General features: G+C 43.3%; 1 protein-coding gene across 2 annotated transcripts in view; it reads right to left on the reverse strand.

Moving 5' to 3' along the window:
- sez6l (seizure related 6 homolog (mouse)-like) overlaps positions 1-18643 on the reverse strand; it is a 272465-nt gene that overhangs the window by 89234 nt on the left and 164588 nt on the right. For both annotated transcript variants that reach the window (XM_043715477.2, XM_043715479.2), the window contains exons 4-6: positions 16992-17184; positions 7004-7189; positions 4429-4597 (exon numbers count right to left, since the gene is read on the reverse strand). In XM_043715477.2, coding sequence (XP_043571412.2) covers positions 4429-4597; positions 7004-7189; positions 16992-17184 — 548 coding nt within the window. The remainder of the gene's footprint in view (positions 1-4428; positions 4598-7003; positions 7190-16991; positions 17185-18643) is intronic.

An 18643-nucleotide genomic window follows, 5' to 3' on the forward strand; every position in this document is an offset into this window, starting at 1 on the left:
TCACCGCCCATTTCAATTCCCCTAAACACTCCCTTTCCGACATGACCATCCTTGACCTCCTCCATTGCCAAAACAAACCACAGCTCCTATTGGAGGAATAACACCTTATCCTCCACCTATAGCCCAGAGAACTCAACGTTGAGCTCTCCAATTTCAAATAACTTCCCTCCCATCCCCTGACTCCCTTCCCAGTTCCACCCTCTCCCTGACACTGCTCCCTGCCACCAACTGTATTCATTCCTCCCCATTGACCAATCAGGTCATACCCTCTACCTGCCTTCACCAATCCCCACTTCACCACCCTGCCCTTGCCTCCCCCTTTATCTGAAGCTTCCCCAACACACACCACTAGTGCTGAAGGAGATTTATACCCGAAATGTTGACTTCCCCACCTCCTGATGCCTCCTGGCTTGCTGTGTTCTCCCAGTCTCCTGCCTGTCTACCATATTCATTGTGGCAGCAATAACAGGAAATGGGAGCCATTGTGGGAAAATAGTTCGGTTCAATGAACAAGTAGCTCACTGAGATTTGCTCGGCTGTTGTCTTTTCTATGTATTACGTTGAGAGTTATATTCCACATACTGCCTTTAACATCTATGTATGTGTGTCCAGAGTGAGAAGGCTTCATTGTTCAAGGGTTAATCTGTAAGTAAAGCTAGCTGTAACCCAAACTCTCCATTAAAAGAGAAATAGGAACATTAGAGCACTGTGTGAGACATCCTATTTTACCATGCTCCTGGAATTTAAATTGTCAAGATAGCAAGATGTCAGTGAGTCACAAATAAGAGAATCCACAATGAAGTGAAATGAAGATTTCAGCGATTTTATAAGGTAAAAACATCTGCTTCAATTGACAAAGTGCAAACATTTTCGTGTAGTTGCTTGTGGTACATTACAAAGCTATTTGTAGTCTGAATCCCCAGTGGATAATTCCTGTGCATCTATCTTTTAAATGCGGTCTGACAATATTGCACAGATGGGCAGGAGAAAACTGTGAGGAGAAATCACTGGAACCTCCCAAGCACCAGCAGCTTGTCTCCATCTCGAGCCGTGCTCTGCAAGCAGAGACTGGCAACGCTTCAGTGCTCACTGAACCATGAGCAAGTCGCTCCATGGGTTGGTATATTCAATGACGAAAGCCCTTCCTGAATTTGACCCTGAAAGATTACATTGACAGGGTCACAGTTACGATGTAACCGTGTTGGTCAGATTATCATACAGCACGGAAAGAGGGCCATTCAGCCTGTCATGCCTGTGCTAGTGCTTTGAAAGAAATATCTAATTAGTCCCACTCTCCTATTCCTCCCTCACAGCTCTATAAATACTTCCTTTACCGTGATATATTTCTCTTAATTTATTCATCGGATGTAGGCATCACTGGTTAAGACATGATCTTCTTGCCCTGGAGAATTTGGTAGGGAGCTGGCTCCTTGAACAGCTACAGTCTTGGGATGTGTGGATCCCCACAGTGTTGTGAGGAAGGGAGTTCAAGGATTTTGTCTTCAGAAACGGTGATACAATTCTAAATCAGTACATATCCCAAGTTACTATTGCACCTTATTCCACGATGTTGTGCAACGTGAAAGGGTGGGGCGGCATGATGGCTCAGTGGTTAGCACTGCTGCCTCACCACAGCAGGGACCCGGGTTCGATTCCAGCCTCAGAAGACTGTCTCTGTGGAGTTTGTACATTCTCCCCGTATCTGCGTGGGTTTCCTCTTGGTGCTCCGGTTTCCTCCCACAAGCAGGTTAGGTGAATTGGACATGGTAAAGTGCTCATAGTGTTCAGGGATGTGTAGGTTAGATGCACAAGTCAGGGGTAAATGTAGAATAGTAGGTAGGGAAATAGGTCTGGGTGTGTTACTCTTCAGAGGGTCAGAGCGGATTTATTGGGCCGAAGGACCTGTTTCCACACTGTAGGGATTCTATAAAATAAATTACAAGGATGTTGCCAGGGTTGGAGGGGTTGAGCTCTAGGGAGAGGCTGAATAGGTTGGGGCTGTTTTCCCTGGCATGTTGGAGGCTGAGGGGTGATCTTATAGAGGTTTATTAAATCATGAGGGGCATGGATAGGGTGAATAAACAAGGTCTTTCCCCTGAGTTGGGGGAGTCCAGAACTAGAGGCCATAGGTTTAGGGTGAGAGAGAAAAGATTTAAAAGGGTACTAAGGGGCAACCTTTTCTTGCAGAGGGTGTTGCGTGTATGGAATTGGCCAGAGGAAGTGGTGGAAGCTGGTACAATTACAACATTTAAAAGGCATCTGGATGGGTAAATGAATAGGAAGGGTTTAGAGGGATATGGACCAAGTGCTGACAAATGGGATTAGATTATGTTAGGATATCTGGTCAGCATGAATGAGTTGGACCGAAGGGTCTATTTCCATGCTGTACATCTCTATGACTCACCACCTTTCTTCCTGCTTCTCTTACTTCATAACACTCGGGATATAGCTCATTTTGATTCACCAACATCCTTGTTACGCAAGATGGGACATGTTACTCAATGAACGGTTCTATGTAAATGAAGCCTCTTGTTGTTGAGAAGGCTAAGTGTATCTTTCGCATCCGTAATTGGTAGCTCCTTATATTTTTTGACAATTGAATCGTGCTCAAACATTGAAGTTACATTTCTCAGGAAGCTTACCCTTTTCCAGAGTTTGAACAGATATTTGGATTTAACAGAAATTTTGTAAAGTGAAGCAGCAATGTTCAGTGAAGCACATAATCTCCCTCACAATGAAAAACTGTACTCCCTTGACTGATATCATGCTTATGATATACATGATTTCACAGTCATTTAACAGGCAGAGTAGAGAAAAAGCCTCTGGATGTGAAGTCTGCTTATGAATCTTACATTCAAGTCAGTGTGAAAGCAGGCCATTCAGTTCATCAAGTCCATACCTGACCTCTGAAGAGCCTTCCCATGGCTAATCCACCTGGCCTGTACGTCCCTGGACACTATTGGCAATTTAGTATGGCTAATCCACTAAAACCTGCAACTCTTTGGACTGTAGGAGGAAACCGGAGCACCCAGAGGAAATCCACGCAGACACAGGGAGAATGTGCAAATTTTACACAGACAGTCACCCGAGTCTGGAATCGAACCTGGGCCACTGCCGCTGTGAGGCAGCAGTGCTAACCACTGAGCCACCGTGCCACCCCAGGGGGTGCCCAGTGTCAGCAGAGTTGGGTTGGGTGTAGGTACCTGGCTGGGGTTTTCTCTCGATTGACCAATTAATAGTCAGAGACAATGCTCATTGTCTAAGTGGATGGACTTGCCAAGACGGAGGGTCATTGGGAGATGGAGCTGAAAAGTGTGGTGCTGGAAAAGCACAGAAGGTCAGGCAACATCCGAAGAGCAGGAGAGTTGACGTTTCAGGCATAAGCCCTTCATCAGGAGGCCTGTCCCACCAGGAAACAGCTTTAAGCTGCATCTTCGAGGCAACATTTTGTTTTAACAAGGTTTGAATTCGACAATAAATAGCCACTACTGTGGAGGGGAGCCCTTCTCTCAGGTGGGTGGGTGTCACCTGTCAACAAACCCATAAGGGGCTACAACAAGATTCTCACGTGCCACTGATTGGATCTTGAAGGCATGACACAACATAAAAACTTAAAAACAAAGCCGGACTGACGTGGATGTTCACACCATGGAAATGTATCACATATCATGAATACATAGATTTGTCTCTGTTTTTCAACCTACCATCAGGAATTCATGATGTTCTGCCCCATCTAATTAGGTTACCTGGTTTCTGCCTTTGTGAGCTCTGCAAAATCTATTCCCGCTGTCCTTCCATATTTAATGTCCTTTTAAAAGGGTAGATCAAGCCTGGGTTTAACCTCTGACCTGAAATTCAATACACTGCAGTGCACCCTGAGCACCACTGGAGTGTCAGCCTACATTTATAGCACTGATATGCCTTATCCCCAACCAAACAGCTTCATTCAGTGGCTTCCCCAGTGCCTGGGTATAGATCTGGTGGGGGATCAAGACTAAGGCACAAGGAATCATGCAAGCCAAATCTCGTATCATGCGGATTAGCTTCAACACTGAGAACAGTTTGCATATGGCTGAAGAATTAAAGTGTCCACATTGGTGCATGGAAATCTGAAGAATCGCACCTTCAGATTGCCCTGGAAGAGCACCATTGTCAGAACCAGCCCCCTGTAGGAGTGAATGATGACCACCAACACCCTCATGATTCCTGAAGAAGGGCTCATGCCCGAAACGTCGATTCTCCTGCTCCTTGGATGCTGCCTGACCTGCTGGGCCTTTCCAGCAACACATTTTCAACACCCTACCATAGACAGTGCTCCCAACTGAAGACTCACAATGACTGGCAAGAACACACATCTAAACACTCACGTAATACCACCATAAGGTTAAAATCAGATGAATGAGGAACATGCTCCAAAGTCCATCTTACCTGTCACCCTGTCCAGCCAGAGAAACCTTTTCAAAGTGCATATGGAACTTTTGGCCTTTTGTGCCTTCAATTATCCAAGTGCAGTTTAAGTTGTTGCTATAGTTTGCAGGATAATTTGGTGACAGTACCCTACCAATGGTAGCATTGGATATAAATCCACCACAGGGTGCTAAGGAAAGAGAGAAAACAAGTGCAAAAGACAGTCAACATTAGATGAGAGGATTATTATCTATCAGGTAAACTTGTGCTTTGTCCCCCCCTCTAGTTTTTATCCTGTCTGAATGCTCAGATGTCTGCAGGGTTGTGGTTTCATAACTGGAGGTAGTACATTTACAGCTATTTGTCATATCTGTGTGTTCAAAGACTCCTAATCCATGGAGTGAATCACAGCCAAGTCTGAGCTCATTCCCACACAACATTGCACAGGCAGGGGTGTAATTCTGTGCGATGATGTCGACAGGGTGAGAGTGAACCAGCTGACGTCTTCGGAAACAAAAAAAAATTGTGGAGAGGTGATAAATGGGCTGCTGATTAACCGCATCCCATTATGCATGAGGACACCCCTACCCTGTGTATCTACCACAATATTTGCCATATTAGGAAACCATTCAAGAACAGGAATCATGACCCCTTCTTAATCCAGAGGCACCAAAGTCAACAGTTTCACCCATTGTAGCACCACTGTTGAAAATAGGTAACTTGGCATATACTTTGAGTGGAATGTGAGATGTTTCTGGTCTCAACTTCCATGAGGGGCAATATCCTTAACTATTTGGTTAACAAGGAAACATCTGTCTGCAAAGCAACCTGTTCACGTGGAAAATCCTGAACTGGGAATTTTCAGAACATATTGAATAGACAAATATATTCAAACACAATTAATGGAGTTTCCCTTTTGGAGAAGATATGGAGCAAAAGTTAATTTTCAACTACAGTGCACTGTGTCTTGCATTTACTGTGTTATTTTCTTGTGAGTCCTCAGAGAGATAGGTCATCAGCTATATTTAAATTGCAGTAGGAGTTGCTATTTGCAGCTATCACATAGAGTGATTTTAATTTTCAGTGTAGGTAGTAATCAGGTATTAGTCAATTGGCCAATGCCCTCTCCGTTCCACTTTCCTTCCCAGTGACTTCAATGAAGTTGGCTGCTACTAAGTTTCTGCCACCATCAAAACTTAAAATCTGACCTGATGTATTTAAAGGGCTGTCTCAAAGCATTCAGCAGCAAGACCTTCTGAAAATACATATTTAAAATGTCACTGTTTGTTGGTGATGTTCATATTTTTCTTCACGCTTTCCTCTCCTCAAGCTCCCTGTAACTGAGATCGACCACTTTCACTCTGACTTTCTCACTGAAGGTGCAATCCATGAATGTCACAAAGACCATTAATGACCATTTCCAGAGCAAATCCCATCCATGCTAGTCCTGGACGGTGATTAGAAGATACATTGGATGGAAACATTTATTAGCAGCTCAGTACGAAGTCGTGCCCAACACCAAGAGGACCTAATCAGTATTGATAGTCCACAGTAGTTCACAACTGGCATGTCCAATGTTCAACTAATACACTGGAATATCAGTTAGCTCATGGAAACATCCATTTATAACAATGCACTGCTACTCCACAGTCTACATTTGCCTACACTCAACTAGTACTCTGCAATACTTTGTCAGCACGCAGCTAAATGCATCTGGTACAAGACAATTGTCCACAATACACCTTTACCGGTCCTAAACCTCTTGGGGGATTTCTGACTGACATCTTGGACAATACAAGATGATCAGGAACTCCTGTGAAACTGTGGTTGCATCACTGACAGAGAAATGGGGGAAGAACTAGAACAGTCGATTCTGTCATCGATGAGGGTGTCGGAGCCTCTTACTTTTCTTATTTTTCACTCATGGCACTTGAGTGTGGCTGGGCAGGCCAGTATTTATTGCCCGTCTCTCATTGCCCCTTGAGAAGATGGTGGTGAGCTGCCTTCTTGAACCATTGTAGTACCTGTACTGTGGGCTGACCCTTGTCCTTCTAGTTGGATGTGGTCAAGCATTTGGAAGGTGCTGTCTAAGGACCTTTGGTGAATTTCTGCAGTGCATCTTCTAGATAGTACACACTGCTGCTACTGAGCGTCGGTGTTGGAGGGAATGAATGTAGATATGGTGCCAGTCAAGCTGCTCTCTTAGTCCTGGATGGTGTCAAGCTTCTTGAGAGTTCTTGAAGCTCTACCAATGCAGGCAAGTGGGGGTTATTTCATCACACCCCTGACTTGTGCCTTGTGGATGGTAGGCAGTCTCTGGGGAGTCAGGAAATGAGTTACTCACTGCAGGATTCCTAGCCTCTCACTTTTGTAATCCCCATGTTTGCAAGGCCAGCCCATCGGTAATGATAACCTCTCTCCCATGATGTTGAAAGTGGATGTTAAACATTTAATTGACAATGAAGGTTCTTCCACGCTAATGCATGTCTACAAAGGTGAAGCAAGGAGTGAGACATCTTTATGAAGGAAAAGGAGTTGGAATCAATGGTAAAAAATAAGTAAAAGGGAATTAATTTCAGCTGGATGTAGTTTTTACCAAGACAGTTTGGCTCCTTGGCATTCCAATGTGGCTTGGAAGCATTCATACAGGTCAGAGTTCGCAGTCCCTGCAGCTGGTAACCAGAGTTACAACGAAAGAGTGCAGTGCCATCAGCATGTAGATCCAACACAGAAACATCACCATAATCTGGTCTCCGGGGAAAGTCACAGCTCAGCATGTATACTGCAAATAGACAGATTCACAGTGAAATCTTTCATCTGTACTCAAATAGCCCTTGGTCCTTTTTAGCATGAATATCATCAGCCTCACTGTGTTGAGGAAAGGTTACATCTAGGGTTGCCAACTCTGGTTTAACATTTTCCCGAAGGCTTCATCTCACATCTGGCCTTATCCATCAACCCCAGTATCCTTACAATGGAAGTATTAGAGAGAATTCATTGAATACATCCATTTCTTAATGCATGTGTGTTCTCCCTTCCATACCAAATTATTTCTAGGAGACCATTCTTCACTTCCTGAACATTTTTCCAAGGAATTCCTGGAAAGTTTGGCAACCCGAGATAAATCATGTTAATGTATAAATAATCAACAAACAGCAGCTGTGAGAAACAACAACTGAAATTGCTGGGAAAACTCAGCAGGTCTGGGAGCATCTGTGGAGAGAGAGCAGAGTTAATGCTTTGAGTCCAGGGTTCCTTTTTTAGAGCTGATTGTAGCTAGGAAAAGGTTGGTATATATGCTGAAGGTGGGGTGGGGATGGGGGGAGGGGTTTGGATAAATGATAGATGGAGATGAACCCCATGAAGAGAGAACAGCAGTTGGACAGACAAAGGACAGGGTAAAGATCAGCCTGGGAAAATGCATAGCTGTTAATTCAGACCATTATTGGCTGACAATGGGTTGTGTGTGGTAGCAGCCCATGAGATGACAAGGCCTGATGTGTGTGGGTTGGGGTAGGGACATGGGAGAAGGTGCTCATGCCCTCAAATTATTGAACTCGATATTGAGTCCCAAAAGATGCAATCCTCATTTCTCAACAACTGTGAGATGCAGATTGACAGGAAACCTATAGAAATGCTGTTTAAAGGCTTTATAATCACAAAGGCACAGAATACTACAGGAAGCAACAGTCTAAGCAGGGGTTCCAATTGCACAATGACCAGATTTTAATATTTACAATTATATTTTTATTTCTCCATTACCTTTTCCTTATTGATTCCGGCCCTCTATCCCACCCAGGGATCTGTACACCTCCAATCTTGATCCCTTGTATTGTTTCAACCACTTTTCCACTGATGACTGTGCCATCAGCTTCCTGAGCTGTTAGGACCCTCCTTAAATCTCCCTGTCACATGACCCCATTTAAGATGCTGTTAAAATTCACCTTGTAAAGCTCTTAGGCATAGTGTAGTGCTTCTACCTTTGAACCAGATAGACCCAGGATCAAGACCCACCTGCCTCAGAGGCATGTCGTAACGTATCTGGTTAGAAATATCATAAATCCACCTCTTTGACCAGGTTTTTAGTCATTGTAATGTCTGTGAAATTCTGTTTGTTACACTCCCGTAAAACAAGTTGGGACAATAAACTACGTTAAATGCGTTGTTGTTGTATATAGTCTCTTTAATTGGTCTCAGTCACTAATATGTGGTCTGCTTGATCTCACATTATTCTGATGGAATCTTGCAGACAGTCCATCCATTTCCGTTCTATTTCACTGAATAGAAATCTTGTATCAAATGTTTCACAGATTGTAATAACTTAGGAAACTTAACTGGAAAGGGACATCATTTATTATTGAACACCAAAATAGTGCCACTAATCTTGGTGTACACAGGATAGCCCCACCCTGAGACAGACAGTTATAGAGTCATAGAGATGTGCAGCATGGAAACAGACCCTTCGGTCCAACAAGTCCATGCCGACCAGATATCCTCAATTAATCTAGTCCCATTTGCCAGCACTTGGCTCGTATCCCTCGAAACCCTTCTTATTCATATACCCATCCAGATGCCTCTTAAATGCTGTAATTGTACCAGCCTCCACCACTTCCTCTAGCAGCTCATTCCATACATGCATCACCCTCTGTGTGTAAAAGTTGCCTCTTGGATCCCTGTTAACTCTTTCCCCTCTCACCCTAAACCTACATCCTCTTGTTCTAGATTCCCTCACCCCAAGGAAAAGACCTTGTCTACTCACTCTATCCATGCCCCTCATGATTTTATAAACCTCTATAGGGTCACCCCTCAGCCCCTGACGCTCCAGGGATTAACCACCACCAGTAAATGATCTGTGTTTCCAATTCAGTGGGTCTGCTTTATATATTTGATTTAAATTATCCTATTCAAATATATTATTATACTCCTCTGGAGGAGGCAGTGGGGTTTGAACCCAGGCCTCCTGGATCAGATACAGGGACATTAACACTGCACCATGAATGAAACCTGCAAAGACCAGAAATGAAATGGAATGAGGGACTGTGACTCCATTACTTGGAGCAACATTTTACTTTTAAAACTTGGCTGGGATGGCAAAGAAAACTTCCTCATTATTCTTCAGAATCACCTCTCACTTTGTTCTTTGCTATTTATTTAAAGCCAAATGTTCGATTAATCAGTTAGTCCTGAGTTTGGCAAGAGACGTAGACTCCCATCCTCCTGTGAGCCAGCTCATTTCAATGAGAGCCCTTAAGAGCTTCACATTTTCTGTGTCAAAGACGCATTCAAAGTAATGCCAAGATCAGGATACCAGCAGCGACCTTACTGAGGACGGAAGGAGAGTTAATGGGGCAGAGACCTGATTACAGGTCCAAAATGTTGGCTGTGCACAAAGGCTTAAACAGAAAGCACTGAGGATGGCCCAAGTGGAGCCATGGTCACCATCATGAGGATGAGCTGTCACTTCTGCCTTGGCTCCACTGGCGGTTTGGCTGTTTTGCAAAGATCAATGTTACGCAGCTTGCCTCTCAGTTGGCAGTTACCCTTGGCAGTGCAGTGGACCTGCAAGAAGCAAACCTGTTCCTCCTGGCTCCAAAACTAGGGAAACAAATACCCACCTTCCTTGCTGATGACCATCTGTTAAGCTGCATCTGTGCCTGGAAGCCCAAGCGAGACCATTTCCTCAGAGATTGATCTGTCATAAGCATTTGGAAAGTTTGGAAAGTTGCCACATGACTGACTTTGGTGACCAACGCAGCTACCTGATAAACCACCTGACTCGCTGAGTTGGACATCTTTCTGCAATTATCAGGAATGTGGCTGACATGGGCTACCATAAATTGGCAATGCAGTAAAGTGACTTGAACTTACAACTTCAATGTGGGTTGAGAACTTACCATTTTAAAAATCATTTAGAAAAATAAGATGCAAAGATCTGGTATAATATTTCACCTACAATACCAGAACATTGTGAAAGGTCCAACAAATAGTATCCTACCTTGATACAGGACATACGTTTGGGACTAACTGTTTGACTTGTGACAACTAAAGTATCGCACAAAGACACTGAGCTGCACATGATGACAAGTTTCAACCATGCATGCAGAATGTAGGCCAGAATCATGTCAGATCCTAGGATGTATCTGGGAGTCAAAGAGGATGCCGACTCCAAATGGTGGCGCTTTCGGTGGTAAATGACCAGCTGTAGCCAGTAAAGAGGTCCCTGCAGGAACTATGGTCCAATGGAGGAGCTAACCTTCCTCTCTGAGCTATTGGCACACTCAGAAGGCCGGAATCAAACTCAGCAGCGCCCCCATACAGATGGCCACTGCAGGAGCTGCAGGAAGAAGGAGAGGGAGCCTCCATTTGAGGTGCCCTCAGAGGCCAGGTAAGTAATTTTTCACTGCTAGGTAAAAAGGAAAATTATTGGCCAATTAGCCTAACCTCGGTTGTTGATAACATTCTCGAATCCAGTGTTAAGGATGAGATTTCTAAAGTCTTGGAAGTGCAGAGTCAGATTAGAACAAGTCAGCATGGATTTAGTAAGGGGAGGTTGTGCCTGACAAACCTGTTAGAATTCTTTGAAGAGTAACAAGTAGGTTAGACCAGAGAAACAGTGAATTTTATCTATCTAGAATTCCACAAGGCCTTTGATAAGGTGCCTCACGGGAGACTGCTGAGTAAGATGAGAGCCCATGGTGTTCAAGGTGAGCCACGGGCATGGATTGAGGATTGGCTGTCTGACAGAAGGCAGAGAGTTGGGATAAAAGGTTCTTTTTCGGAATGGCAGTTGGTGACCAGTAGTGTCACGCAGGATTCAGTGGTGGGGCCGCAGCTGTTCACTTTAAATATTAATGATCTGGATGGAAGGACTGGGGGCATTCTGGTGAAGTTTGCCGATGATATAAAGTTAGGCAGACAAGCAGGTAGTACTGAGGAGGTGGGGAGGCTGCAGAAAGATTTAGACAGTTTAGCAGAGTGGTCCAGGAAATGGTTGATGAAATTCAACGTAAGCAAATGCGAGGTCTTGCACTTTGGAAAGAGAATACAGGCATGGACTATTTTCTCAACAGTGAGAAAATTCATAAAACCAAAGTACAAAGGGATCTGGGAGTGCTGGTCCAGGATTCTCTAAAGGTCAACTTGCAGGTTGTGTCCGTAATTAAGAAAGCAAATGTAATGTCATTTATCTCAAGACGGTTGGAATATAAAAGCAGTGATGTGCTTCTTCTTCCTGAAGAAGGGCTCATGCCCGAAACGTCGATTCTCCTGCTCCTTGGATGCTGCCTGACCTGCTGAGCTTTTCCAGCAACACATTTTCAGCTCAGTAAAGTTCTAGTTAGCCCCATTTAAAATACTGTGTCCAATTTTGGGCACCACATCTCAGGAAGGACACACTGGCACTAGAGTGTGTCCAGCGGAGATTCACACAGATAATCCCTGGAATAGTCGGCCTAACATATGATGAATGGTTGAGGATCCTGGGATTGTATTCATTAGAGTTTAGAAGGTTGAGGGGAGATCTAATAAAAAATTACAAGATAATGCATAAAGTTACAAATGGCACAACACCAGTTTATAGTCCAACAGGTTTAACTGGAAGCACACTAGCTTTCGGAGCGCTGCTCCTTCATCACCTTTCGGCACTCCGAAAGCTAGTGCTTCCAATTAAACCTGTTGGACTATAACCTGGTGTTATGTGATTTGTAACTTTGTACACCGCAGTTCAACACCGGCATCTCCAAATCAAGATAATGTATGACTTGGAAAGGTTGGACGCTGGGAAGTTGTTTCCGTTAGGCGGGGAGACTAGGACCCGGGGGAACATCCTTAGAATTAGAGGGGGTCAATTTAGAACAGAAATGAGGAAACATTTCTTCAGGCAGAGTGGTGGGAATTTGGAATTCATTGCCATGGAGTGCAGTGGAGGCCATGATGCTAAATGTCTTCAAGGCAGAGATTGATAAATTCTTGATCTTGCAAGGAATTAAGGGCTATGGGGAGAGTGAGGGTAAGTGGAGTTGAAATGCCCATCAGCCATGATTACATAGCGGAGTGGACTCGATGGGCCAAATGTCTTATGGTCTAAAAGTCAACATTTTGGAGAATGATTGGGTTTGCATGTGTTGAGAAAGAACACTATTTTTAGAAAAGGTGGTGCTATGCTCAATAAGATGGATGGTAACTGATTGAAATGATCACAGTGCACATTCGCTATCAATGAGGATCAATTCATATGGGACAGCAGAAATGATAACTCTCTAATCCAACCTGTCTGTAAATCCATAGCTCTGGCCTCAGGTGGATAAAGTGGAAATGACTAAGTTCAGCCTACCCAGGACTGTCAATGTTGTTGTTTTGAACTTTCTTTCAGATTTCTTATAAAATCTGTAACTGAACAATAATGTGTGAAATTAAATATTGGAAAGATTGAAACCATTGTCTTCAGACTTCAGCTCAATTTCTAATGATCAATTCTATCCCTCACCCTAGCAACTGTCTGAACCCATCTGGTTTGTAAATTTGCTGCTATGTTTAGATTAGATTCCCTACAGTCCACGCCAACCCTCTGAACAGTAACCCACCCAGACCCATTCCTCTACCCTATATTTACCCCTGACTATGGGCAGTTTAGCATGGCCAATTCACCAAACCTGCACATCTTTGAACTGTAGGAGGAAACTGGAGCAAACCCACGCAGACATGGGGAGAATGTGCAAACCCCACACAGACAGTCGCCCAAGGCGGGAATCAAACCGGGGTCCCTGGTGTTGTGAGGCAGCAGTGCTAACCACTGAGCCACCGAGCTGCCTGCCATGAGATGAAATTCTGACAATTTTTCAGAGTGAACAGTGGGGGTTAGTTTATGGGCCCTGGTACTTTTCCAGTTTCTGGGTGTCTAATTGCAACCATGTTTAACCTTCTCATTCTTACCTTTTGAGCACCAAGAATTGTGCACGATTATAATAGTGGAGTTGGACTATTTTATGCCGATTTTGCTGTTGTACTCCATGCCTCTATTTATGAAGCCCCTTCAAATTTTCAGTTTTAGTCTGATACTCTTCATAATCTTGATATTCTTTCAGACAATTACATATCGCAATCTGCTCCACTCATTAGAATCTGACCCTATGAAATATCTGGGCAGAAATGCACAAAAAAACCCCACAAATAATAATCCCATGTACTAATGAGAATATCCTGAGCTAACAATGACATATTGTATTGTTACATGATGCATGGCTTCTCACTGGTGTTCAGTAAGTGCAAAAGCCTTTCAGTAAATTAGCACAAACCCATTCACTTACAATAATATGTAGTTTCTATTCAGAGAATGGATTTTGATAATAGGAAAATTACACTTTAAAACTGAGAGATAAATAGTTTTTTTATTTTGAGTTGAAACTAACCACATTTAAAAATGCTCAACATAAACAAATAACGAGAGCAAAATACTGCAGATGCTGGATGCTGGGCACAAAATATATTTTCTCAGGGGCTTTTTTGTTTGGTTTGCACTGGCTTCCTTTTCACTCTCAATAATTCATGTAATAAGTCACAAAGTTGAATCTTAACTGTTATTTTTGGCAGTGTTCGGTTTCGTGGAGGATTTCTCTTCATGAGGCCTGGCAAGTCTTTTTTCATATCATTGTTCCAAACCTGCCCCCATTAATTACTAACCCTGCCCCTAGAGTGCCTATCGCATCTAATGCTAGCCTGATTCTATCTCCTGTAGCCTGAAGAACTCAACAGTGCAGAGATATCTCAGAATAGACTGACATCCCATTGTTGAAAGTTCTTTGGGCACCCAGACAAACGCTGTCAGAGTTTCTCTGTATGGCTCATGACCTTTGCCCCAGATGTGGCAGATAAGAGAGCACTGTCACCTCACATTGTGGACAGGGACCTGGAGATCCTGATGGATGCAATGGCACAAATGTAGGACGTCGCCTCCCCCCAGGACTAGCATGGGAGACCACACGGTCAGAACCCCCTGCCAGCCTGGTTTGAGGTCACCAGTTGGGGTCATTGTGGTCTCAGCCATCTGGAGGAACGTCCAGCAGTGAAGAATGAAGGTTGATGATCTCGTCCACCCGGCCATCTTCTTTTTGCTACCACACGTTCATTCTATCTCTGCTTCTGCACCCATCTCCCACCAAAGCTCATGCTCCTCTGCTCTCCCTGTTGCAGGCATTGTCATCTCTCACTCATACTCACCGTCATCCTCTGAATCCTGCATGGCTTTTGTGCTGCCTACTCATTCACTCATGACAGCTCATTACTTCTCCCCCATCAATATCCACACTAACAGATCTATCACATACCTCCATCACACACAATCCCTCCCTTTCTCTCACTCTGGAAGAAAATGAATCACAATTGAGCAGAAAAAGCCAAGATGGGTCGTCTGCCTGATGTTGTCCTCAACCCTGCCATGAGGAGAGTATCCTGACCCTGTTCACCCCAAGTGGCTGAATGACCACACCCAAGCTTCTGGATTGATATTGGAGTCTGTGCTTGATAGAATTTTGTGGGATGGTCAACTAGAGGTTAGGGTTAGGCTTAGGGTTAGGGCTAGGGCAAGGATTAGGGTTAGAGCTTGGGTTAGGGCTAGGACTATATCTAGAGCCAGGGTTAGGGTTAAGACTAGGGCAAGGGCGAGGGTTAGGGTTAGGATTAGAGCTAGGATTAGGGTTAAGATTAGGGCTAGGATTAGAGTTAGGGTTAGGATTCAGGTTAAGGTTATGGTTAGGGCTAGGGTTGGGGGTTGGGCTAATGTTATCATTAGGTCAAACTGTCAGCTGAGTGATGACCCTGTGCACAAAGTCTCCTTGCAGCAGCCTTACAGATAGAGATGTCTCTGCATCCCAAAGCACAGTTTTATCATACCAAAGTGTCCTGTTAGTGAATTGGGAAGATGCCATGAGGGTGCAGAGAAGCTGGCACATGTCAGATGCCAGTGTTCAGAGGGGTGTTAAGTGCAGACTTTCAGTGTACCCTGAGATTTTCGTGCTGGGTATCCAAAATGGCAATCAGGAAGGGCAAGGTGATCTGGAGTATCGCCTCCAGGTATTGTCTCAAACAGCTTGGATCTGGTGTTCTTGGAGATTTGATTCCTCATGGTGCATGCATATTAATGATACAAGATGTACAATTACTAATAATCCCTGTTAATGGGCATCTCACCCTGCCCTAGTGCAAACCTTGTCTCAACATCCAGACTTTACTTCGAAAAAGCAGTGAGTTGTTCCCATCCCTCACCCGACGTCTCACGCGATTAGTACAAAGAACAACGAGCAGTACAGCACAAGAACAGTCCCTTTGGCCAACCAAGCCTGTGCCGGCATATGATGCTGTCATGAATATGCATTTTGTCTCTACATGATCTGTATTGCTCCATTCCCTGCCTATTCACATTTCTGTCAAGATGCCCCTCAAACATTGCTATTGTAATTGCTTCCACCATCTCCTTTGGCAGCCCATTCCTGGCACTTACCACCCTCTGTGTAAAAATCTTGCCTTTCACATCTCCTTTAATCTTACCACTTTTACCTGAAACCTATGTTCCCTAGTAATTGACATTTCTATTCTGGTCAAAAGACTGACTAACCATTCTATCCATGCCGTTCATAATTTTGTAAACTTCTATCAGGTCACCCCTTATCCTTCGATATTCATATGAAACCAAACCAAGTTTGTCCAATCTCTCCTCATTCTCGCAGATTTCCCTCATATTGTTCAGGGTCCGATGAGGTTCTGTCCATTGTAGCATTACTTCCTATATTTGCATCAATCTATAGGGCATTTGGAATCACATAGTATCGTATTTGGGAGAATTCAGCCACTTCCTCAATAATCACCACCTTTTTATCAAATGTACAGACACAAAACACTGGGAAAACCTAATAACACAGTATTTAAATTGGCCAGAAGACAACATTTATATGTTAGCAACAAAGTTTCTTTTAAAATTGCTGACAAACTCTTCTACACTCAAAAAACCATCACCCCAAACACACCTTCCACAGACTGGTGAGATCACAGCTAATGTTTTCCCATCACATATGCACAAATATGGAAGATTTTAAACGGGCAGTTGTTATGTTTTGTACGGGATCTAATCTAAGTGGACAATTGTTACAGTATTGTGAAAATGACACATTTTGCTGAAGCTTTTCTCTTGCATTCATCAGGACAATTTGCAAGAATACCAACGAAGAGGAAAACTAACACTGACACTGGTACTGAGTGATGCACTGATGCTGTTGGGATGCTGGTATGCAATGTCTTTCTGCATTTTACAGTTAAAGTTACATTTCTTTGTGCGTGTAGGCATGATGGAAAGTCAAAATTTTCAATGCAATTTGTCAACTGGTGCACATATGTCTGAAAGTACAAAGATATAGTTTAATTAATTGAAATAATTAAATTGAAGGGTTTGATCATTTATATAGCAAAACAAATAATCCTTCAAAATGAGATCCTCAAAGTCTCATTTGGATATCACTGTGCATTTCACATACACTATAGCTTTGACCAACATGTTCTTTGCTCTAAGTTTCCACCACTGTGTGCTTATTACTTACTCTGATAGTGGAGCTGGAATGTTCCAATACCTCCATATTGAAATGAGCGGAAATGCACCGAAATGGTATTAGTGGGGCTGCGGATAACCTGGCCTTCAACTAGAAGCATTTGGTTGGCTAAAACAATCCAGTTGTCATCTTCCAATCCACGAATGGAGAGCTGCTCCCCCTCAGACAGGTTCAGAGTTTTAACCTGAAATGAAGGACAAAACAAACTCACCAACTGTGTGCAAGAAGCAATCATTCTGTTGTGGATTTGTTGTTATTCTGAGGACACCTTTAGAAGCTCTGAAACCACAGTGCTGCAAGTTTTAATATAATTACCGGATCGTAATTATTTTTTAGCTGAACTATTCGCTAAACTTTGAAACAAGTGCCATTTTGTACACCTTCTTGTTTATCTTGCTCTGTACCTCTTTGGAAAGTTGGAAGTTAAGTCCACTAATATCTCTTGCAAGTGGTTTTCTTCTCCCGTTCCATCAGGAGTTTCCTTTTACTGTGAAATACCTTGTCATATGACAGTGTGACCCAGAGGTCATTACAATGCAAAACACCTTATGGTGGGAATGAAACACTGTAATCTTGCATGTGCACTCACATGTGTTTTGACTGCCTGCTGGAAAGTGATCTGCTGAACACATTAGACTTTACTTTTAAGACATGAGTGGCAAAATATTTTGAAATGCTTACCATAAAGATAAATGCAGCCAAGCAGTCTTTGTCAGAAGCCCATTGTGAGAAACAAAAGCTCACTCACTTTAATAATTTCAGTCCGAGACAAATATCTGAATCCGCCATTTATTTATACACCTATAGGTGGGTGCCCTGTCTCATTACCCGGTAAGGTAATGACAAAATGCACACCAAATCCAACAAACTCTCGAAATTTATACAGTTTGAATCCCCATATTTTTCCTTATTCCATTGTTTGTTCCCTGCTTCGCTTACGTCACTCATTTCCTTAAGACTGATCCCACAACTTCTGTTTATCCTGTCTTGTCCGTGACAAACTCTTATCTCTGACTCCCATAAGGGTGTTTGACGTCAGTCTATTATAGATTATTGATTAGGCATATCTTTTCTTCTATCAGCATCTATTTCCATCCAGAGGCCACTTTGACCTCTTTAATTAGGGTTTGTTCCTGTGTCTCTGTACAAGCGAGGAGAACAGATGTTTTCCTGTTTGCCCATATATCCACCATTGTTCTGTATTCATGTCTCATGCTCACATATCCTTTCTTTTTGCTGAATATGTATTTTCTCATTCCTATTCTGTATCAGAATTTATACTTGCAGAAATAACATTAATTCATTTATATCCCACACCATCGATACCTTCTAACATGTAATTTCTTTAACACCAGTTAGCTAAGCTGAAGCTGGGAGCTCTCACCCTCTGGGACTGACTTCCCTTGTGAATCACACCATGTTACAGGTGTGATCTTACCTTCTACTGATTTGTTAGGAACGTTGCTGGATTACAGAAACCTGTTGGACTCTATTGGCTCTTTGACCATTGGTGTCCTGGTTAATGGATTCCTTGATCCCTTCACATACCCAAACAAGCCTGCTCTTGCCCATAAGATTCGGCCTGCAATGCATGACTTCCTTTGTTCTGCATGCAGGCAGCCAAAAAACCTGCTCCACCCACT

The sequence above is a fragment of the Chiloscyllium plagiosum genome, unplaced genomic scaffold (genome assembly GCF_037043375.1).
Source record: "Chiloscyllium plagiosum isolate Xiang-an unplaced genomic scaffold, Cpla_swu_hap1 HiC_scaffold_24, whole genome shotgun sequence".
NCBI lineage: Eukaryota > Metazoa > Chordata > Chondrichthyes > Orectolobiformes > Hemiscylliidae > Chiloscyllium > Chiloscyllium plagiosum.